Source organism: Rhinatrema bivittatum, unplaced genomic scaffold, assembly GCF_901001135.1.
Source record: "Rhinatrema bivittatum unplaced genomic scaffold, aRhiBiv1.1, whole genome shotgun sequence".
Lineage (NCBI taxonomy): Eukaryota > Metazoa > Chordata > Amphibia > Gymnophiona > Rhinatrematidae > Rhinatrema > Rhinatrema bivittatum.
The window spans coordinates 47,750-70,535 of record NW_021821117.1 but is presented as its reverse complement, the minus strand read 5'-3'; the positions used below and the strand labels follow the sequence as shown (position 1 = coordinate 70,535).

At 45.6% G+C, this 22,786-nt stretch overlaps 1 protein-coding gene across 1 annotated transcript in view; it reads left to right on the top strand.

The window, feature by feature from the left end:
- Positions 1-5,420: 5,420 nt before the first annotated feature.
- LOC115082467 (EF-hand domain-containing family member B-like) overlaps positions 5,421-22,786 on the top strand; it is a gene marked incomplete at its 3' end in the record, with an annotated part of 51,172 nt that continues 33,806 nt past the window's right edge. Inside the window, exons 1-3 of the mRNA XM_029586695.1 lie at positions 5,421-5,482; positions 5,580-5,734; positions 22,500-22,707. Of these exons, the coding sequence (XP_029442555.1) occupies positions 22,632-22,707 (76 nt within the window). The remainder of the gene's footprint in view (positions 5,483-5,579; positions 5,735-22,499; positions 22,708-22,786) is intronic.

The following is a 22,786-nucleotide window of genomic DNA, read 5'->3' as shown; positions in this document are numbered from 1 at the left end:
CCAGTCTTCATCTCATCTGTTTGGAGATGATTTGTTTTGAGTTATCATGTAAGGATATGTTATGTTAGGTCCCGTTCTACTGTTAATTTACTACCTCTGTTCTATGTATCGCCCTATGCGAATGTTTTAGTTACATTGTAAACCGTTGTGATTTGTATATTTTACAGGAACATCGGTATAGAAAAGCTAAAAATAAATAAATAAATAACTTAGCCAGGATATTCAGATGTACAGCTACATCGCTGAATATACCCGGATAACATTTGAGTTAGCCAGATAAATTTAAGTAGCAATATTGAAACTTATCTGGCTAACAGGGTCATTGTTTAAACTGTGATGTGCTGCATCACGGCGGTACAATTTAAATCAGGGGAACGGGAGGAGTGTGGGAGGGATTTGGGCAGGGTTGTGGCCCGGAAGTATTGCGGGTGATAATGTTTTCCACATTATCGTTGGCAGTACCGTGGAAAATAACACCACCTTTTCCTGTGGTGCTATGGGGGCGAAAGTGTGTGGCCCGGCCGCAACCGCGGCGGGTGAAAACACACAGCTGCAGTGTGGCTGGCTGCATACTTTCCACAACACCGCCCCCTTTTTTTCCTGCGGGCCATCATTCCGCTATATTTATAGCAGAATGATGAATCCCGGGGGCAGTTAGCCAGATAAAGTTCCCTGTACTTACCCAGATCAGTCCAGACTCCTGGGTTTTGCCCCCCCCCCCCCCCCAGCAGTTGGAGACAGAGCAGTTATCAAAACAAACTCAGTCTATAAATAAGCTGGTGCCACCTACAGTCCGGCAGTATTCCTCTGTCTCCAGCAGATGGTGGGGTTGCAAAACCTACAGTCTGGGCTGTGTGCTTGGTTGGTTAGTTAGGATTTGCAGAGTATTTTGGTTTTTTATTTTTATTTCCTTGCTTAATACAGCTTTAAAAAAAAATTTTTTTTGGAAAAGGAATTTCTATCAGCACTGTGGTCTGGAGCCTCCCAGGGGTTGTGAGGTTTTTAAAAGTCCATCCCCCACTGGTCTGAGGCAGCTGCTTCACAGGGTCGAGGGCCCCTACTTTCTCTACTTAGCAGCTTGGGTGCGATACAGGGAGCCCGGTTCACTCCACCCGAAGGGATCAGCACTTGGACAAGTTTTATTATTAAAAAAAAAATGTTTTGCTTTCGTTTTCTCCCGCGCCGGCTCTCTCTCTCACTCCCTGTCTCAGCGCGATATTTGCTTTTCATTTGCTATTGCTTCATGAATTCATTAAATTTTGTTGAATTTATTTTTTTCCTGTCACAACTCGATGCTGCGTTTGTCCGTTTGCCGCGCATGCAGGTCGGCCCGCGCTCGTCTCTCCAGGAGGACCTTTGCTCGGCTTGCTTCCCCGGGGGAGGGGGGGGGGAGGGGGGTGTCATCGGGAGCCGAAAAAAAATGTTTAAAAACGGCAAAACTAGTTAAAACAAAGTCTGCCCTGGGTCCCGGTTGGGACGTCTGCTGCAATTCACTCTGAGGCTGATCAGTTCCCGGTCAGCACAGGAACGGGGGCATTTTTCAATCTTTCAGGATTGTGACTAGTGCAGCGCTGGGGGAGGGGAGTTTACCTCCTCCCTCTTTCTCAGAGTGCAGGTGGCGGAGCTTGGTTGTTTGCATGGCACTATCCAGGGTGTAGTGTTAGGCGGCACAACCGAATATAGTTCGTTTCCTTAAGGGAGCAAAACACTTGCGTCCTCCGATTTAGCATCCTTATCCGTCGTGGAATCTGAATTTAGTCCTCACTGCCCTTTGTTCGGCGCCCTTTTCAGCCTTTGAAGAGATCGACTCTAAAATATCTTACCTTGAAGGTGATTTTTCTGGTGGCCATTACATCGGCTCATAGGGTGTCAGAACTCCAGGCATTTTCCTGTAGGGAACCCTTTTTGCGGATTCAGGCGTTTCTTTAAGGATGGTTCCGTCTTTCTTGCCGAAAGTGGTTTCCTCTTTTTCATGTCAACCAATTGGTGGAGCTGCCGGCCTTCACGGAGTTAAACTGTTCGGATCCTTTGGGCGGGCAACTTGCGGAAGCTTGATGTTCACAGAGCCTTGCTGCGTACCTAGAGGTTACCAATGAGTTTCTGTGTGACTGACCATCTTTTTGTGCTGTGGAACGGTCCTAAACGAGGACAGCAGGCGTCCAAAGCTACTATAGCTCGTTGGCTAAAGGAGGCTATTAGTTCGGCCTATCTCCTTCGTGGTAGATCCCTTTCTTCGGGTCTGCATGCCCACTCTACTCGTTCGCAAGCAGCGTCTTGGGCAGAGTGTCAGATGGTATCACTACAGGAGATTTGCAGGGCGGCTATGTGGAAATTCCTGCATACGTTTGCGAGACATTACAGACTGGATGTCCAGGCTCCAGTTTCAGGAGGATTTGGAGAGGGAGTGCTTCGAACGGGCCACTCCAGATCCCATCCCAGATAAGAAAGCTCTGGTACATCCCAGGAGTTTGGACTGATCCGGGTACGTTCAGGGAAAGGAAAATTAGTTTCTTATCTGATAATTTTCGTTCCTGTAGTACCACGGATCAGTCCAGAATTCCGCCCATCAGAGACATGGAAGAAAGGGAGAGTCCGCTCGGTTCTTATGTATTTCGTTTTTTCAGATTGGCAGAGATTTGAATTTTTTGTCCTCAAGTGGTTTTCAAGGTTCAGGTCCCAGGAGGATTCAGTGGACCAGTTTATTTCTTTTATTATATATAGTTATGATGGTTTTGAGAGTTCCATTCTGCTTTGACATTGAATAATACTGCTGGACTGTAGGTGGCACCAGCCTATTTTTACGCGAAGTTTGTTTTGATAACTGCTCTGTCTCCATCTGCTGGGGGGGGCACAAAACCCAGGAGTCTGGACTGATCCGTGGTACTACAGGAACGAAAATTATCAGGTAAGAAACTAATTTTCTTTTAGACCTGCTATTGAGAAATCAGGCTTAGCCAGCTAACCTAGGCCTGATTTATTAAAACATAATAAGGCAATATCGTGAGTTAAACAGCATGTATCACACATTAACTCCTATTTATCATGCGATATCACAAAAGATTTCCTCCCATATGGAAATAAGCTGCTTTGCATGCATAAAATTGCCAAATGCATGCAAAGCAGGTTATGCATAAGTAAACCTATATAAATAAAGTAACTTGGCTGACTTAGAAAAAAGTCCACTCGTTATTTTATCATGTTTGAGGGAGCTGTAGATATTTTCCTTAAGTAGCATCAGGATCCCCAATATTCCCTTTGAAAAATTAAAGGACTAGCAGCCTGAAAAATTGCCCTCCCCCAAATAAGGAAAATCACCCCAGGGGTCGATGGTGACCCCTGCCCGCCCCCTTCTCTCACCACCTATTGAGGCAGCACTGGCCCCCTCACAAAAAAAAAGTCTAAACGCACAGTGACTACCTGCTCCCTTCCCCAACTCCTCCCTTTAAACCTCCCAAAATGGCTCCTTTTGCATAGGAACCCCACGGCACACCTCAACCCCGCTTCCAAATATAATGAAATCCCTGGTGTTTATGGTTTCCATCCCTCCTCCAAAAATGGACCCTGGTGGTCTAGGGGAGCAGGTGGATCCACACCCTACTCCTCTAACTCCCGTAGCCCTCCAGTACCTCAAAATGTTATCTTTGATAGCTGAAGGCCCTGGACACCCCCTAGCCTCAGGCCAAATCACCATTTTTCAAAATGGCTTTGACCAGGCCATGCCCCTATCACATGATAGGAGCAAGGTCTGGAGCCACGTGGCCTTGATCTGATCCCTGGCCTTTGCCCCATCACATGACAGGAGCAAGGCCTGACAGGCACCATTTTGAAAAATGACATCGATGTGGCTCATGGATAGGGGGCGTTCCAGGCCCTCAGCTAACTATTGAAGATAACATTTCAAGGTATAGGGGGGTAAGGAGGTAGGGACAGGGCTCCACCTGCCCCCTCCCAGTCCACTAGGGTGCATTTTTATTTTGGGCTGGGGGGAGAACCCTATATTTGGAAGGGGGGTTTCCTATTCCAAATGGGCCCTTTTTTGGGTTTAAGGGGAGGGGTTGGGTCATCGCTATGCATTTGGACTCTGTTTTTTTTCTTGCGGGGACCAGTGCAGCTTCGGTAGATGGCATGGGGGCTATGGGTAGGGGTCACCTTTGACCCCTGGATGATTTTTCTTATTTTGGGGAGAGCCATTTTTTGGGCCACTGGCCTTTTAGGCGATGGCAGCCCTGGCCAAGTTGGGCCACTATCGCGCAGGAAAGAGAAGTCCTGCAGCACAATTTTTTGTCACGCGTTTGTGCCACAATAAAAAAATTGTGCCATGGTACAGTGGCGGTAGTTTATCAAAGAGGGGCCAAATATCACAGTGATGCTGTACAGCAATATTTGGCCCCTCGTGGCTTAATAAATCTCCCTCTTAGCCAGATAAGTCTCAATAATGCTACTTATCTGGCTAAGTTAACCAAATAATTAGCTTCTTCTAGTTATGTCCCTAAAGTTAAACTGCCACTCCTAGACCTGGGAGACAGAGTTTCAAACTTGAGCTGAAAATCTGGCTCTTCAAAATTGTATATGATCTAAAACAAAATATCTATATGCAAAAAACTTACAAGATTAATAATATTGTAAATGCTAGATTGACAAGTATCGAGTGATGTAAAGTGTTCTAAGACAATTTTGACAAACATATGAAGACTATTGATATGGAAACTATATATAACAAATTACTATCCAAGTCCTCTAGTTAACATGTCTAGATGTTGTGTAGCCCAATAATATGAATGTTGTTTTTGTAAACCACTGTGATCATCTTTTGGAATGACAGTATATAAAATGCTTAAATAAATAAATATCCCACCCACCACTTAGCCAGCTAACTACTTAGCCAGATAAGTAGTTATCCAGCTAAGTGGCAGCTGCTGAATGCAGCCAGCTATTCAATTACTGCCACTTAGCCAGATAAGTCAGAACTTATCCGGCTAAGTGGCTTTGAATATCGACCTCTGTGGCATTAATTTAAATCTTTTGCATGGCTGTAAAGCAGGGGGCTTTCTCAGACAACTAGTTGAAAACTCACTACTTGTACTTGGTACTTACAGAGACATCGTAACATTTACAGAACTTAAAAATGCATTCGAAATTGTAGTTTTTTTTCAACATTTTTATCATTGAAAACTAATCATAATTTATGATTTTACTGAATATTTGAGACATTAAAATGACTACTGGGTGATGGGACCAAATTTCACAGAGGACAAGAAATGCTAGTGATTGATGTTTTTAGCTTTTCTTGCCTATACCGGTAGTTATATGGTTACAAAGTCTCTCTCAAAGGTGCCAGATATTACAGTTGTCAGGCATGATATACTCTGGTAAGTTAGTAAATACACTTTACTAATATATTTCTTTCTGTACAGAATTGCAGATACACTGAATGTTCTACCAAATCACACATTTGGTGTTCCAATAATTCCAGATGGATATGGTAAGGTGTACTAGCTGGATTTCAAGTTATCGGCAAAAAGGAAATTAAGGTGACCATAATTTGTGTGAGTTAAACAAGACTTCCTTTCTCCTGACAGGAGTTGCAGAGATTTTCCGCTACAAAGCTCCTACTTGTTTCCTGTATGGCAAAGACAGATATAGAGCTGTCCTAAGTACTGTCCGACAGCACTTGAAGAACATCAACTTTCATGACTTTGATGCATTACTGGAAGCATTCAAATATTACGACAAGGTTGGTAGCATGAGAGAATACCAATAGACTTGTACTTTGTTTTTTGCTTCATATTTCTGAAAAACAGAAAGGTGTACTCCATGGAATACACAAAATTTCTGAATGGTTTCTTTATCTCCAGCATTATTTACTCACCAGGACAAAATGCACTCCCCATCCTGTTCTCCCTCCCCCTCCCAGGAATCTTTTTGAGGGTGGTGTGGCAGCATTACTTGGTGAATGCATTTATTCTCCTGGCAAGGACAGATGCAGCACTTTCCTCTCTCTCTGCTTCTCCAATTCCCATCCAATTTGGATGCAGTCTTTTCTCCCTTTCTTCCCGCACACTCCTTTCTTCCCCATCCATCCTTCCCCCTCTTTTCTTTCTCCATTTTCTCACTTGCTTCTCTACTCTCCTCTTCTTGTCTCGCCCCCCCCCCCCCCCAATACTCTTGCTTTCTATCTCTTCTCGCAGTCCACACGGTCTTCTCCTTTATACCTGGCCTGGGAAGGGATTCCTCATGCTACCATTGACTGCCCATTCCTCATGGCCACATTGTGAGGCAGGAATGTACATGCATTGGCTTTCTTTGGTCTCCTACAGCCACATGTGGAGGCAGGGAAGCATTTATTTTCGGCTGGTAGGATTTGGGGAGACCTTCTTTTATCCCAGGACAAGCAGGATGCTAGTCCTCACATATGGGTGACGTCACCGACGGAGGCCTATCCCGGAAAACTTTCTGTCAAAGTTTCTAGATATTTTGACTGGCATCCTGAGCCTACTGAGCATGCCCAGCATTCCATGATCCCTCGAGCCACAGGGGTCTCCCTTCAGTCTTCTTTTTTCCGTGAAGCCGTTAGCCTCGCGTTCTAGGAGTCCTGTGTGGTGAATTTTCACCTTACAAAAAAGTTTATAAAAACTCGGGAAAAAAACGTTGACACCGTAGGGGTCTCCCTTTTTTTCATCGCGGTAAGTCTTTTCAATTTTTTCCGTCGGTTCCAATACCGTCAAACCGTTCCTGAAAGTCGTCGACGGCTGTCCGACTTTCATTATGGCTTCAGGTTTCAAAAAGTGCCCGAATTGTTGCCGCACCGTGTCCATTACGGACCCATACTTAGAGTGTGTACTCTGCCTCGGCGAGGGACACGACGTCTCAACGTGCCCAAGATGCGCCGAGATGACGCCGAAAGGCAGAAGACTGCGGATGGAGAAAATGGAACATTTGTTCCATCTCCAATTAATGCCATTGACGTCCACACAGTCATCTCCGGCTGGAGCGATCAGAAAGGTTGTCCTTAAAAAAACGGAGACCGGATGAAGCAGGGGATCAGCGGTCACCAACCCTTTCAAAATCTTCGATATAATCTACGTCTGTCATCGAGAAGGGCGTTGAGCACAGGCAGAAGCATCGTCATCAGCATCGGAGGCCTCACAATCCTGAAATCGATCCGATATCTGGAACTCCATTGACGGATCCCGAATCAGCGTCGAAGAAATCTCGGAGAGAGGACTCTCTACTGAGGCCTACCACTCCGAGGCGATCCCCACCGATATCGGTACCGGGAACTGTACTTCCACAGGGCCCTGTGGAGGTATTGCCTTCGCTGCCTCCCCCCATAGCTACTCTGGTTTCACCAGCTATGCAGGCAGAACTGGACGGTTACATCTGCCAGGCAGATAGAGACACGCTCCTCGATATGCCTCCGATGCCAGCACGGAGCCCGCCATCGAGGCCAGCACCATCACCGGTACCGGTTCCACTTCCATCACTGGTGCCCATAACGATGCCATTACCGACTCCATCGCCGGTTCCACCGATGCCAATGCCAGACATATCCTTTTTTGCGCCAATTTTAGCAAAATTGGACACTCATCGGTGCCATCCCGGTAAAATCACCAGAGATACTAATGCCAGCTCCGAGAGAAGAGGAAATAGTAAAAGAAATACCGATGCCTGAACCACTCCCAGGTCCATCGGAAATCACACGACCACGTCCATCATTTTCTCCGCTGTTCCTGTTGAAGCCACTGGAGAACCATCGATGCCGTCGATGAAAACTGAACCCATTCCATCGACCCCCTCCTCGACCACATTCACTGGACACCTGGGACGATCCCAATACTGATACTTCTTCAGAGGAAGTCCTCTCAGAGCCTTCTCCTCCAGAGGAAAGAAGGAAATCCCCTCCAGACGACCTTTCTTTCTCAAATTTCATCAAGGATATGGCTGACTCCATCCCCTTCCAGCTTTGTATCTGAGGAGGACACCAGACAAAAAAACTCTGGAAGTGTTACAGTTTGTGGACCCACCTAAAGAGGTGCTGGCAATTCCAGTTCATGAAGTCCTCATTGACTTACAACACAGGCTATGGGAGCATCCCTGTACCATACCACTGGTAAATAAAAGGACTGATGCTACATATCTAGTCCAGCGCATCCCAGGCTTCCAAAAGACTCAATTACCTCATCAATCATTAGTAGTTGAGTCAGCTCAAAAGAAATCCAAACGAATAAAGCCTCATTCATCTAATCCTCCTGGAAAGGACAATAGATTCTTAGATACCATAGGCAGGAAAATGTTTCAGGGTTCCATGCTTGTCTCCAGAATTGCGTCCTACCAGTTATATATGACGCAATATCAGCGTAATTTATGGAAACAAATTCAAGAACTCTCTGAAACTCTCCCCCAGCAAATCCAAGATTCTTTCACTTCCATCATTCATAAAGGCCTGGAAGCTGGGAAACACGAAGTTCGTGCAGCTTACGATAGTTTTGAGACTGCACATCAAGAATGTCGGCACGGGTATAAGTGCACGCAGATGGCCTGGCTCAAGGCCTCCAACCTGAGAGCAGAAGTACAAGAGAAACTTGCTGATCTCCCTTGCGTAGAGGACAGTCTCTTGGAGATAAAGTAAAGGAGGCAGTTTCTCAGTTAAAGGAACATTCATAAACCTTGAGACAGCTTTCCTCTGCACCTCAGGAGTCTCAACCATCATCACGAAGACTCCCAAGAAAAGATTCCAAACACCCATACTACAGGCCATGGCGTTATTATCCACCTCCTACCCGTGGAAGGTCATCTAGGCCAGCTCAAAGAACGCAGACCCGACAACAAAGAGCACTTAGAGCTCAACACCCCCCGCAAACAGGGTCAACTTCGGGATTTTTAAATCTCACCAGGGAACAAAAGCCTGTCTACCAATCCGACCCCAAATCTGCCGGTAGGAGGTTGGATCACTTTCTTCCAGCACAATTGGTCACACATCACCACAGACCAATGGGTACTCTCAATAACATCTCAAGGGTACCACCTGGACTTTCTCACTGTACCAAACGATACTCCACCCACTTCATCTTGGGCAGTAAACAATGAAGTCACACTCTTACAAAAAGAATTATCCACCCTTCTGAGAGCCAGAGCCATGGAACCAGTTCCCCAGCCTCAGCAGGGCAGAGGATTCTACTCCCGTTATTTCCTCATTCCAAAGAAAACAGGAGGCCTACGTCCCATATTGGACCTCCGGAAACTCAACAAATACCTGAAAAAAGAAAAATTCAGGATGCTGTAATTGGGCACCATACTACCTCTACTTCAAAAAGGAGATTGGCTCTGTTCCCTGGATCTTCAAGACGCTTACGCTCACATTCCAATATTCCCTCCTCATCGCAAGTATCTGCGATTCCTAGTAGGAAGCCAACATTTCTAGTACAAGGTGCTACCATTCTGTCTTGCCTCAGCACCTCGAGTGTTCACAAAGTGCCTGGCAGTGGCAGCTGCCCACTTGCACAAGGAAGGAGTGCACATGTTTCCTTACCTGGACGATTGGCTCATCAGAAGCCAAACAAGACAAGGAGCTCTCAACTCTCTCAAGCTCACAATAACTCTACTCCATTCGTTGGGATTCCTTATCATCTACCAGAAATCCCACTTCACACCATCTCACCTGTTGCAATTCATCGGAGCAGAATTAAACACCATAACAGCAAAAGCTTTCCTTCCAAAAGACCGTGCACAGACACTCGCATCATTAGCAGACTCTCTATGTGCATGGACACAGATGACAGCTCATCAATGCCTCACTTTTCTGGGTCACATAGCCTCCACAGTTCACGTTACTCCTATGGCCAGATTAGCCATGAGAGTCACTCAATGGACACTCGGAAACCAATTGATACAAGCCATTCAACCCCTGTCTTATCCAGTTCAAGTAACTCAGCAACTACGGTCCTCGCTCCTATGGTGGACAAATATGGACAACTTGCTCACAGGCCTACCTTTCCAACAACCAATTCCGCAAGTAACATTAACTACAGATGCATCCACCTTCGGGTGGGGAGCACACATTGGTCATCTGCAGACTCAAGGTACTTGGACAAAACTTGAAGCTACATTTCAGATAAATTTTCTAGAGCTTCGAGCTATACATTATACGCTGGATGCATTCAAGGACTGCCTTTCCCACAAGACTGTTCTGATACAAACAGACAACACAGTAGCCATGTGGTACATCAACAAACAGGGAGGTATGCTTCCTTTGTCAAGAAGCAGCACAAATTTGGGATTGGGCCCTAACACGCTCCATGTTTCTCCGGGCCACTTATCTAACAGGCATTCACAACGTAGTGGCGGATCACCTCAGTCGTCAGTTCCAACCTCATGAGTAGTCCCTGGATCCTTTAGTAGCGACCAGGATATTTCAATGTTGGGGTCAACCAACAGTGGACCTCTTTGCATCCGAGCTGAATCACAAAGTGGACAATTTTTGCTCCCTGCACAAACAGAGAAACCGCTTACCCAGGATGCCTTTGCTCGCCACTGGAACTCAGGTCTTCTATATGTGTATCCTCCGATACCGCTAATAACCAAAACCCTAGTGAAGCTACAACAGGACAAAGGGTCCATGATACTCATAGCCCCATATTGGCCTCGACAAGTATGGTTTCCAATACTCCTCAACCTCTCGATCAGGGACCCAATTCGCCTGGGCACCGCACCCATTCTCATAACTCAGGATCAGGGCAGGTTGCGTCATCTCAACTTTCAATTCCTATCCCTGACAGCCTGAATGTTGAAAGCTTGATTCTACAACCTCTCAATTTTTCAACTAATGTCTCTCAAGTGCTTGTAGCTTCACGTAAACCCTCCACATGAAAGAACTATCATACTAAATGGAAACAATTTACCATTTGGTGTACACAAAATGGTATTGACCCTTTTTCCTGCACAACATCCTCTTTATTAGACTATCTGTGGCACCTCTCAGACTCTGGTCTCCAGACCTCATCTGTAAGGGTACATTTAAGTACAATCTCAGCTTATCACGATACCGTTGGGGATGCACCAGTATCAGTGCAACCCCTTGTTAGTAGGTTTATGCGAGGCTTATTTCAACTTAAACCTCCACACCGACCACCGGTCACGGAATGGGACCTAAATGTAGTCTTAACGAGGCTCATGTGTTCTCCTTTCGAACCCATGGATTCCTGTGATGTTAAATTTCTCACTTGGAAGACTATCTTCTTAATAGCCATCACATCTGCGAGAAGGGTTAGCGAGTTACAAGCACTTGTCACATACTCACCCTACACAAAATTCCTACATGATCGAGTGGTACTCCGTACGCACCCAAAATTTCTCCCCAAGTTAATTACGGAATTCCACTTAAATCAATCCATCATCTTGCCTACTTTCATCCCAAAACCACACTCTCATCAAGGAGAGAGGGCTTTATACACCTTGGACTGTAAACATGCACTTGCGTACTATTTAGATCGCACTACGGCCCATAGGAAATCCACCCAGCTCTTTGTTTCTTTTATCCAAACAAGCCTGGAAAAGCGGTGGGCAAGCAAACTATCTAATTGGCTTGCAGATTGCATACAATTTTGTTATGAAAAGCAGGCCTCCCTCTCCAGGGGCGAGTAAAGGCTCGCTAAGTAAGAGCAATGTCAACCTCAGTAGCACACTATCGTTCAGTGCCAATAGTTGACATATGTAAAGCGGCAACATGGAGTTCTCTTCACACCTTTGCGACTCACTACTTTCTTGACAAAGAAGGACGACAAGATTCAGCCTATGGACAATCTGTCTTAAAGAACTTGTTTCCAGTATAATCCCAACTCCTTCCACATCCAACCTTTCGTGATTTCAGGCTGCCTCATTTTTCCCCAACAGTACACCAGTTGTTGTGCCTGTTGCACAAGTTCTATGCTGTTGGTCCAATACAAAGATGACTCAGCCTGTAGCTTGCTAATCACCCATATGTGAGGACTATCATCCTGCTTGTCCTGGGATAAAGCAAAATTGCTTACCTTATAATAGGTGTTATCCCAGGACAGCAGGATGTAGTCCTCACGAAACCCACCAGCCACCCCGCGGAGTTGGGTCCGATACGTTTTATTATTTTATTTTTGGCTAACGCTTATTGCTACAAATGAGACTGAAGGGAGACCCCTGTGGCTCGAAGGATCATGGCATGCTGGGCATGCTCAGTAGGCTCAGGATGCCAGTCAAAAGTTTCTAGAAACTTTGACAGAAAGTTTTCCGGGATAGGGCTCTGTCGGTGACGTCACCCATATGTGAGGACTAGCATCCTGCTGTCCTGGGATAACACCTATTACAAGGTAAGCAATTTTGCTTTATGCTGCTCCTGATGCTGACTTCTTTTTCTCTTCTATTGATGGGTCCTGCGGTGCCCTTTCAACTATGCTGCTCCTGATGCCTAAACCTCCTTTTTATTCTTCATCTTATATGGTCTGGAGAACTTCTCTGTCTATGCTGTTCCTGTGTCTGGCTCTTCCTGATGTTGTCCATTTGTGCTTTTTGTTTTTTTAAACTAATCCACAGAACTTTCCATTATCAGGAAAGTTATGCATGTCAGTTTTTGTGCTCAATGTTGAAAGAGTACACAAATAGACAAATTGTCAGGCGCAAAAGTGGTTACTAACGTACTTACTATAAAGAATGCTTAATAAGATGCTTATTATTATGCTTATACAGATTAATAATCTGTGGTAACCCAAACTAATTACTAATTTAGGGCTTGATTTTCAAAAGGATTTATGTACATAAAACATGGTTTTCTGCACATGAAAGGGCTTTTGAAAATTGGCCAGGAAATTATGCACATAAAAGAATGTGCAGAAGCGATGCCACGCATACTTTTCCAACATCTAGAAAGAAGCATTCCAGGGGGACAGAGTCGGTGCATGGAAACAATTTTGCATGCATTGGGCTGAATTTTTGAAACCATTTATGTGCATAAACCCGTGTTGAATGCATGTAAATGCTGTTACAAAATATCCTAGGGTTCTGTGCATGTAAAAATTACATGCATAATTTGGTTACATGCATACTTTTACCTGAACTGCAGAGAGGTGTTCTGGGGTGAAGTTGGGGCAGAATTGGAACTTACCCGTGTAATTTTTGATGTGCATAAATTAACCTGCACAAGTTATGCCATCCGAAGTGAAGGTATAACTTTGTGCGAGTTAATCTGTGTGCATAATGGACCAATTACCCAAGCATTTTCAAAGTGAACTTTATGGGGTAGATTTTCAGACCGCGCGAATAGGCGTACTTTTGCTGGCGCATCAGGCGCCAGCAAAAGTACGCGGGATTTTAGCGGATACGCGCGTATCCGCTAAAATCCTGGATCAGCGCGCGCAAAGCTATCGATTCTGTATAGCTGGCGCGCACCGAGCCGCGCGGCCTCGGAGGGAATCCTCTAACGCCCTCCCCTCACCTTCCCCTCCCTTCCTCTACCTAACCCACCCGCCCGGCCCTGTCTAAACCCCCTCCTTACCTTTGTCGGGGGATTTACGCCTCCCTCTGGGAGGCGTAAATCCCCGCGCGCCAGCGGGCCGCTAGCGCGCCGGGACGTGACCTGGGGGCGGGTCCGGAGGGCGCGGCCACGCCCCCGGACCGCTCCGGGCCGTAACCACGCCCCCGGGCCCGCCCCCAGAACGCTCCCGACACGCCCCGAAAACGCCACGCGGTTCGGGCCCGACCCCCGACACGCCCCCGACACGCCCCCCCTCAGAAAACCCCGGGACTTACGCGAGTCCCGGGGCTCTGCGCGTGCCGGTAGGCCTATGTAAAATAGGCTCACCGGCGCGCAGGGCCCTGCTCGCCTAAATCCGCCCGGATTTGGGCGGATTTAGGTGAGCAGGGCTCTTAAAATCCGCCCCTATGTGCATAAGTTTGCTTTGAAAATGTTAGCTAAAGTCTGCATGTACAAGTTACGTGCAGACTTTAGCCCTACCCTTCATATGTACTTATATAAGTAATACCTGCTTTAACAGCTTTTAATATTTATTGAAATAAATATAGCTTTTGGTATCATCCATCTGGGTACATGATATTGCATATTTGTCACAAAATCACTGTTTACAGTAGTTTTATTCAAAGGTAGCACAACACAGAGATTCTGGAATTTTTACACATGGGATGGATATTTTCTACATTACTACCTTAGTACATTCATTTCAAGAAATACGTTTGTTTAAATGTAATGTCATACTGCGCCATATAATCACTAAAAAAAATAAATTAATTAAAATATTTGTCTCTTAAAAAAAAAAAAGTCAAAAGCTAAAATGTTGAGATTTATAAATTGTGAAGATGATGATTTCTAGGACAGTAATCCTAGATTACAGTAGTGCTAGAATATACCATATGTAGCATTCTTATTTCAAAAATGAAGCTGGCAAGTGACCCAGGTTTTGGAGAGAGCGATTAAGAGGTCAGTGTACTAACCTGCATTAAAACTGATGGATACACATTATCTGCTGATTGGAATGCTGGAGTTAAAGGGGGACTTAAGTCCCAATATATAAAAGAAATGGGTTCCACAATGCGACAATCCAAGGGTTAACATGAAAAGCCTGAATAGTATGGGTAAAATGTCCCCCCCCCCGTCCCCGTCCCCCCCCGATTCTATATTAGTCAAAGACCTCTGGGCCCAAATCCCCACCTCCAGACCAGACTCACTGGGGCCGATGCAATAAATGTGCACAGAAAACGAGTTCTCGGTGATGAGCGCCTGTTTTCCTACCGCACGCCCAGCCACCTCTCCTGGGTTCGTGATCCAATATTAAAATGAGGGGTCATCCTAAAAAGGAGGCATTAGGGACAAATGTACCTCCCTATCGCTTCCTCAGCATCGGGTGCAGAGGAGAGATGGCTGTCAAGTGGGCTGTCAAGCCAGTTGGGAAAACGGATACTCAATCTACGAGCGTCCGTTTTCTCCTGCTATCAGTAATGTATATGCACAAGATACATGACCTGGATCGTGTATCTTATATGTTTATTGGATATCAAAAATTTTTTTTTAATTAATATTGCTTTATTTGGTTTCTCCTAAATAGTATCACTATGATACTATTAGGAGGAATCACAGAAAGCAGGATTTTTCTTTCTTTTCAATGTGTCCTTGAGCATGGCATACCTTTATACCAGCCCCAGGCTGGTGCAAACTTTGCACGTTGCAAGGGTGCATTGGCTGCATGGAAAATGTATGGATTGCGGGGTTAGCTAATAGCCTCATCTACATGAATTTCCATTAGCTATGCAGTGATTTGAACATGCGTTTTGGACGCGCTAATCCCCGTATTGGATCTGGGGTTATAGACGCGCGTCCAGTCGCGTGTTAAGCCATGCTTAGTGGCTAGCATGCGTTATTGCATCAGCCCCACCATGAGATAGAGTTCATTAACACAGTAGTTTTTATTTTCAAAGTGACTTGTATGCATAAAACTCTGCTTATGCATGTAAGTGGTGCTTTGAAAATCAATTATATACATTTACCCACACCAGGGAGAGGTGTTGCTGGGGGCAAAGTCGGGGCTAGGAATGCATTTGTGCACATATTTTTGATTTTCTAAACAAGTGCATAAATGTATACGCAGAAGGTTACACCTATTTGGGAGCAGGTGTAGCTTTCTGCATATATGTGTACGTGCTCTCCAGGATAGCCCTGCAAATTTTCAAAGCGGACTTATCTGCATAACTCTGTTTTGAAAATTTGGGATAAATGCTATGGGTACAACATATCTACAGACCTCAGCCTTACATGAGCTATTTGAAAATTATCCTCTCTATGTCCAATAGTATATCAAGTGTTAATGCCTAATGATGCTATTTACATTTTTTAAAAATAAGGATGTGCACTAGCAGTACTGAGGTTGATGTTCAATGCCATGTAGCAGGAGAAGGATTTAGTGGCTGCCACTTAGCCGGATAAGTGGGTGGGAAATGTGTTTTGGGGAGAAGTTACTTATCCAGCTAACTTAGCCAGATAAGTACCAGTATTCGGGTAAGAGTTATCTGGCTAGTAAATCAACATTCAATTGCCTCATTGGGCTGTCTAGATGGTCACATCCATATACCAATTTTATTAAATTTGGGAACAGTTTCAAAGAAGGCCTAATCCTCATCAGAAAAAGTGATTTCTTTCATAATTCCTTTACAGATTTCCATTACATAATGTCTAATTTAGGGCTGTTGAATATCCCTTGTAAATTAGTCAGATAAGTCTTATCTGGCTAACTTCCTTTAACATTGATTTTTGAATATTTGCCTCACTATCAGGAACTCTGGTGGAAATGCATGCAATGTATTTATTTATTTAGACATTTTTTATACCGTCGTTCCATGTAAAGATCACAACAGTTTACAAAAGTAACATTCATAGCTGGAATCAATATATAAGGACAGGGTATAGAGGTAGTATTCATCAACAGGCATCAAATTAATATTCCAATACGTATTAACTAAAGATCTAAGGCATAGGGTATGGAGAACAGAACATTTAATAATATAACAGATTTCACATTTTAGACAGTACGTTGTGTTGAGATTCTTAATTTCCCTCATTAAATGTATTCCTTATGCTTTAATTGAATTTATTTTGTCTTTCTTATTATTGTAGTTCTCTGCATTCTGATTATTTTAAGTTAGGTTATATGTTGTAGCACTGTTTGTATATGGGTATTAGTGAACACCTGATTTAATGCATGTTAAAAGCAGACTTTAAGACTAATGACCATTTATATGTAGACCCCCTTGACCATTTCTGGTTTAAAAATTTACATCTCATTGCATTGTGGCATTTGTAGTCCTGCTTTTTTCACTTCAAATTACCAGTTTTTATAACAAAAAGTTTAGGATGGCGGTCTAAAAGTCAGCGCTGACCTAATTTTTCCCTATAATAACTGGGACACTTAGCAGCTCTGGAAAGAAGTCTCCAGCCAAAATCAAAGAAGGGTTAGATGGTATGGTTTAAAGGAAAATTGGTTCTTACCTGCAAATTTTCGTTCCTGTAGTACCTCAGATCAGTCCAGACTCCTGGAGTTTGCCTCCCTTCCAGCAGATGGAGACAGAGAAAGTTTCACTGATGCTTGCTTATAACCTGGTGTGCCACCTGCAGTCACTCAGTATTTACGTGTACCCAAGCCAAGATATCACTGAACATAAACTAACACATCCCCCTATAACACGTCCCCCTGAATGAGCAGTAGGATGTGAAACCACAAAATGGGAATAATCCCCTTCAACCATAAAAACAGGAGAAAAAAAACCAAAACCTGTGCCATTCTTCAGACTATTTACATCAACAGATTGAGCGGACTCTCCATTCCTTTTCACCCTAACTGGGCAGGTCTGTGGACTGATCTGTGGTACTACAGGAATGAAAATTAGCAGGTAAGAACCAATTTTCCTTTCTTTGTATGTACCCAGATCAGTCCAGACTCCTGGGATGTACCCAAGCTTTCTTAAACAGGATAGGACTGCTCAAAGCACACTTTCACCAAAGCCCATGGCATCTGGAGCCTGGTCTGCCAAACAATAATGCCTGGCGAAAGTATGTAAAGACTTCCAAGTAGCTGCCCTACAAATCTCTTGCGGCGACTCTTGCTGACATTTGGCCCAGTATGCTGCCTGCGACTGAGTAGAGTGAGCTATTAAACCCTCAGGGACTGTGCGACTTTGACATAAGTACGCCGAATTTATAGCTTCCTTCAGCCACCTCATTATGGTGGACTTTGAAGCCTTATGTCCCTTCTTTGTACCACTCCATAAAACAAAGAGATGATCTGACAGACGAAAACTATTAGTGACCTTAAGATACCTCAGCAAGGTCAATTTATATCCAACAGTCGCAACTCTCTCGCAAGAGGTGCCTTTGCAAAGCCGGGAGCTCCACCGACTGATTCACATGAAAAGACAATACCACGTTCAGAAGAAAAGGGACCGTACGTAAGAGACTCCAACATCTTTAATCCTGAGAAAAGGATCTCTGCAAGATAGAGCCTGCAGTTCCAAAATTCTCTGAGCAGAACAAATTGCCACCAAGAAAATGACCTTCAAGGTAAGATCCTTTACTGTTGCCCTTTGGATTGGTTCAAATGGAGCCGAGCACAAACCTCTGAGAACCAAGTTAAGACTCCAGGGAGGGCACAATTTTTGCATCAGAGGTCGCAAATGCTTTGCCCCCCTGGAGAAACACACAACATCAGGATGAGCAGCTTCCTGAACCTTGCCCCTAAGGCATCCCAATGCAACCACTTGAACTCTGAGGGAATTAAAGGCTAATCCCTTTATCAACCCCTGTTGCAAGAAGGACAAAATGTGTATGATCAACACTCGAGTAGGGCCAACTCCCTGTTGAATGCACCATGCCTCAAAAACTTTCCACATCTGCACATAGGCTAGAGATGTTGAGGACTTTCTAGTTTGTAACAGAGTGGAGATAACATCCTTGACGTAACCTTTGGCCCTTAGATGCTGCCTCTCAAAAGCCAAGCTGCGAGACAGAAGCGAGCCACCTGATCTGAAAATATGGACCCTTGGTGCACTAAGTTGGGCAGATGGGCGAGCCGCAGCGGCCCGTCCACCGCAAGACTGATCAAATCTGCAAACCGAAGATGTCGAGGGGCCACAAGAATCACCTCTGATTCTGGGGCCACAAGAATCACCTCCTCCGGATGAACCTCTATTCACCAGAGAATCTTGCCCACTAGTCTGCTTGAACAGTGTTGATCCCAGATTCAGTTCCGCCCAGTGAATTAGTTCCTGGGCCTCCTGAGCCATCGCCCGACTCTTGGTTCCTCCATGTTGGTTGATGTAAGCCACCGTGGTCGCATTGTCTGACAAAATACTCACTGGCCAGCTGCGCAAAAGAGGAAGAAATGCTATGAATGTCAGGCGTACCACCCTCATGTCCAAGCGATTGATAGACCATGATGCCTCCTCTAGCGTCCACTGTCCCTGTGCTGACTGAGTCTGGCACACTGCCCTCCAACCCAAGAGACGGGCATCGGTTGTGACCACCTTCCAGTTCGGAACTTCTAAGGGAACACCCCGACACAAATGGTCCTGACCAAGCCACCATGAAAGTCTGGCCCCTGTCTACTTCCTTAAGCAGTGGCAGATAAAACTGCAGAAAACATATCCCACCGGGAAAGTAGCGCACTCTGTAGCAGTCTCATATGAGCAAACACCCATGGAACCAATTCCAATGTGGAGGCCATGGAGCCGAGAACCTGCATGTAGTCCCAAATCCTGGGAATCGCATCCTCCAAAAAGCTGCGAACTGCTTCTGCAGCTTGGCAATCAGCTCCATGATAAGAAAAACAATCCCGATCCTGGTGTCGAAACATGCTCCCAAGAACTCCAATACCTGAGAAGGGGCTAGCTGACACTTTTCCAGATTCACAATCCAGCCCAGGGATCGTAAGCGCTGCAGCATCACTGTCACCGCCTGATTGCACATCTCCTTGGACTTTGCTCGTATAAGCCAGTCATCCAGATACGGGTGAACTAAAACACCGTTCTTCCTGAGAGCATCTGCCACCACAAACATCACCTTGGTAAAGGTTTGTGGAGCCGTCGCCAACCCAAAGGGTAGGGTGTAAAACTGAAAATGGGTCTCGAGAATGATGAACCTGAAAACCTTCTGATGGTCTGGTAGGATTGCTATGTGTAAGTAAGCTTAGGTCAAGTCCACAGAAGCCAAAAATTCCCCTTTGCGCACTGCCACAATCACCAAATGTAGGGGTTCTATCCGGAAATGAGGAACTTTGAGAGGCATGTTCCCCTTCTTTAGATCCAGGATCGGGTGGAAGGTCCCTCTTTTCTTTGGGATCCCAAAATAAATGGAGTACCTTCCCATTTCCCGCTCCCCCACAGGGACGGGAATGATGGCTCCCAGCATCCGTAGGCGGCCAGTGGTCTCCTGAACCACCCACCTTTTGCTTGTGTATGCGCAAGGAGAAACCATGAACAAATCTTTTAGCGGATGACCAAATCTAATGTGTAGCCTTGTTCATCACACTTAGGACCCACTGATCCATCATGATCTTGGCCCACTCCTCGAAGAAAAGAGTCGACCGACCCCCTATAACCAGCACTGAGGAGTGGGCCAGTCTCGCTTTGTTGAGTAGACTTGGATCCGGATGGTCCAGGACCAGAGCCATCCCTGGCTAGCTTTCGACCGTGAAAGGACTGGTACCAGGACTGCTGCATCCCAGTGCCTTGCCTCTGACTCCCTCCTGAAGTCTGGTTCTGTCGAAAACACTGATTCTCCCTAAAGCGAGGCTGCGTGAAAAGGGATCCTCTACCACGCTTCAGCTTGTCCTCCGGCAGCTTGTGTCCTTTGCTCTCGTCCAAGAGCTTCACAATCCCTTCCAGGTCCTTGCCAAAAAGCATTTTCCCTTTAAAAGGTAATGCACCTATTTGTGATTTGAACCAAATGTCAGCCGACCAGTTCCTCAACCAAAGAAGTTGCCAGGTCAAGACGGCAGACATCATAGTTCTGGAGTAGGTTCTGATGAGAGCATATAAAAAATCTACTCCATAGGCCACCATTGCTTCCAGCTATTCAGCCTGCTTGGTTTCTGATGCTGACAGCGTCTTATCAAACTGTAACTGCTGAAACCCAGTGTAGACCAGCCCGAAGCATAAAACTGCTGCACACTGCAGCCCGAATGCCCAGGGTGAACACCTCAAATATCTTCTTGAGATGAAACTCTGGCTTCCTGTCCTGCATATATTTCAGTGCTGCTGAACCAGCCACAGGAATAGTCGTCATCTTTGTAACAGTCGATACTGAGACATCCACCTTTGGCAGTTGCAACAACTCCAGCATGTCCTCTGATAATGGATACAGCTTATCCATAGCTCTACTGACCTTTAGCTCGGTATCCAGAGGCTCCCACTCCTGGAACACCAGCTTCTTCACTGAACTATGAAAAGGGAAAGCCTTCACCACACCCCGAAAGCCCTCCGTGATCGGATCAACTTCTCCATGATCTGAGTCTTATTGCGGCTCTTTGATCCCCAGCGCCTTCAGTACATACAGGATTAAGGTCCACAACTCCTTCCTGTGGAAAAGACAAACCACCTTGGGGGTCATCCCCGTCCACAATTGGAGCTCGCTCTCAGCTCCCATCAGAGCCTTGACGGTCTGGTGACAAATCCAGCCCAGAAGGGTCCTCCTCCAAAGGCTCCCCAATCTCTGACTCTCCTGAAAGCTCGCCCGCATCCTCCAAAGATTTGGACTGGCTCAGGATCCTCTGAACCCTGGTGGCCCCATGAGCCTGCATTGACCTGGGGAGTTTGAGGGAATGCAGATGCTGTGGCTCCTCACACACAGAGCGATGGTTACCCACTGCCTTCCTGGAAAGATAGGCTTCATGTACCAGGAGCACAAAATCAGGAGAAAATCTGGCTGGATCTTCAGGATCCTCCTCCAGGAGTTCCTCATCCTCCCTAGACAGAGATTCCCGAGCCCAATGGGCCGCCGCTGGTCTCCTAGCAGCCAGGGAAAGCGGTGGGGGAAAGGCTTCCTCACCTATCGCAGCCTCAGACACTCCTGCAAAGGAGGACAAAATGGCTGCCATTCCTGGGTGCAATGGGAAGAAGGTTGGCTGCTGCATCAACTTCACCTGCAGACCCATGGTGGCTCGATGTTTCTCTGATGCTCTGTCTGGCAATCCCAAGCTGCCCTCCCGCTGAAGATGCAGCAGGAACAAAGGCCAGTTGCAGAGATCCACCTGCACTGCTCCCTGCACATTGAACAGTGGCTGCAATGTAGTATGGCTCCCGCCACGTGCCTGCACTGCCTCTGAGGATGCCCCAGCAAGCTCACCCTGCCACGCAAACCACAAACCACAATCTTAAAGAAAACAAATTCAAAGACCTTTCTTTTTTTTCAAATTTCAAACTTTCTTTCAAAATAAAAACACTTTCCTGAAATCAGGCTGAAGTCCAGCAGCAGGCTCCAGATGTCCTCCTTGGGGGGGGGGGGGGGGGAGGAACTTGCCCCACCAGCTGTCCATCCCCTAATGGCGAAAGGGACTGAGCCAGAAAAAAGGGTTCCCAACCTCTGCTTGTCCACCTAATGACCAGAAAGGATGATCCCACCAGGACCTGCCAACCTTCTGGGAGGTACTCCTCCAAATTTGACTAAAAGACTTTCTTTTTTTTTTTTAAGTCTCAGCCTGCAGGTTTTGCACTGCCACCATCTGCTGGAGACAGAGAAATTCTGAGTGACTGCTGGTGGCACACCAGGTTATATGCCAGTGTCAGTGAAACTTTCTCTGTTTCGATCTGCTGGAAGGGAAGCAAAACCCAGGAGTCTGGACTGATCTGGGTATGTGCAGGGAATGAATTTTCATATTTTCATGTTGATGACTATTGCACTACATCAGGTCTCTGAACCTTAGAGTTTGCTCACCCTTATTTCAACATGTTTACTATAATTCCTCCCTCTTTTTGCATAGAATGGAGATGGAAAAATAAGTAGAAATGAGTTGAAAAAAGCATGTGAGCATTTTACCTTGGAACTTTACCCTGAACTCTTGGATGCTATACTTGACTATAATGGCATAGGTGAAGACGGATTGATAGACTTCATGGAATTCATAAATTTTATTAACTGGAAGAAGAACGTATCAGCTGAAGAATTGGCAGAAACAGTATTTACAAGAGGTATTGTATAATCAGTGATTCTGAACCTTCCATGATTACTGTACCCCTATTAAGAGTTTGAGATGTGTTGTATATCCCC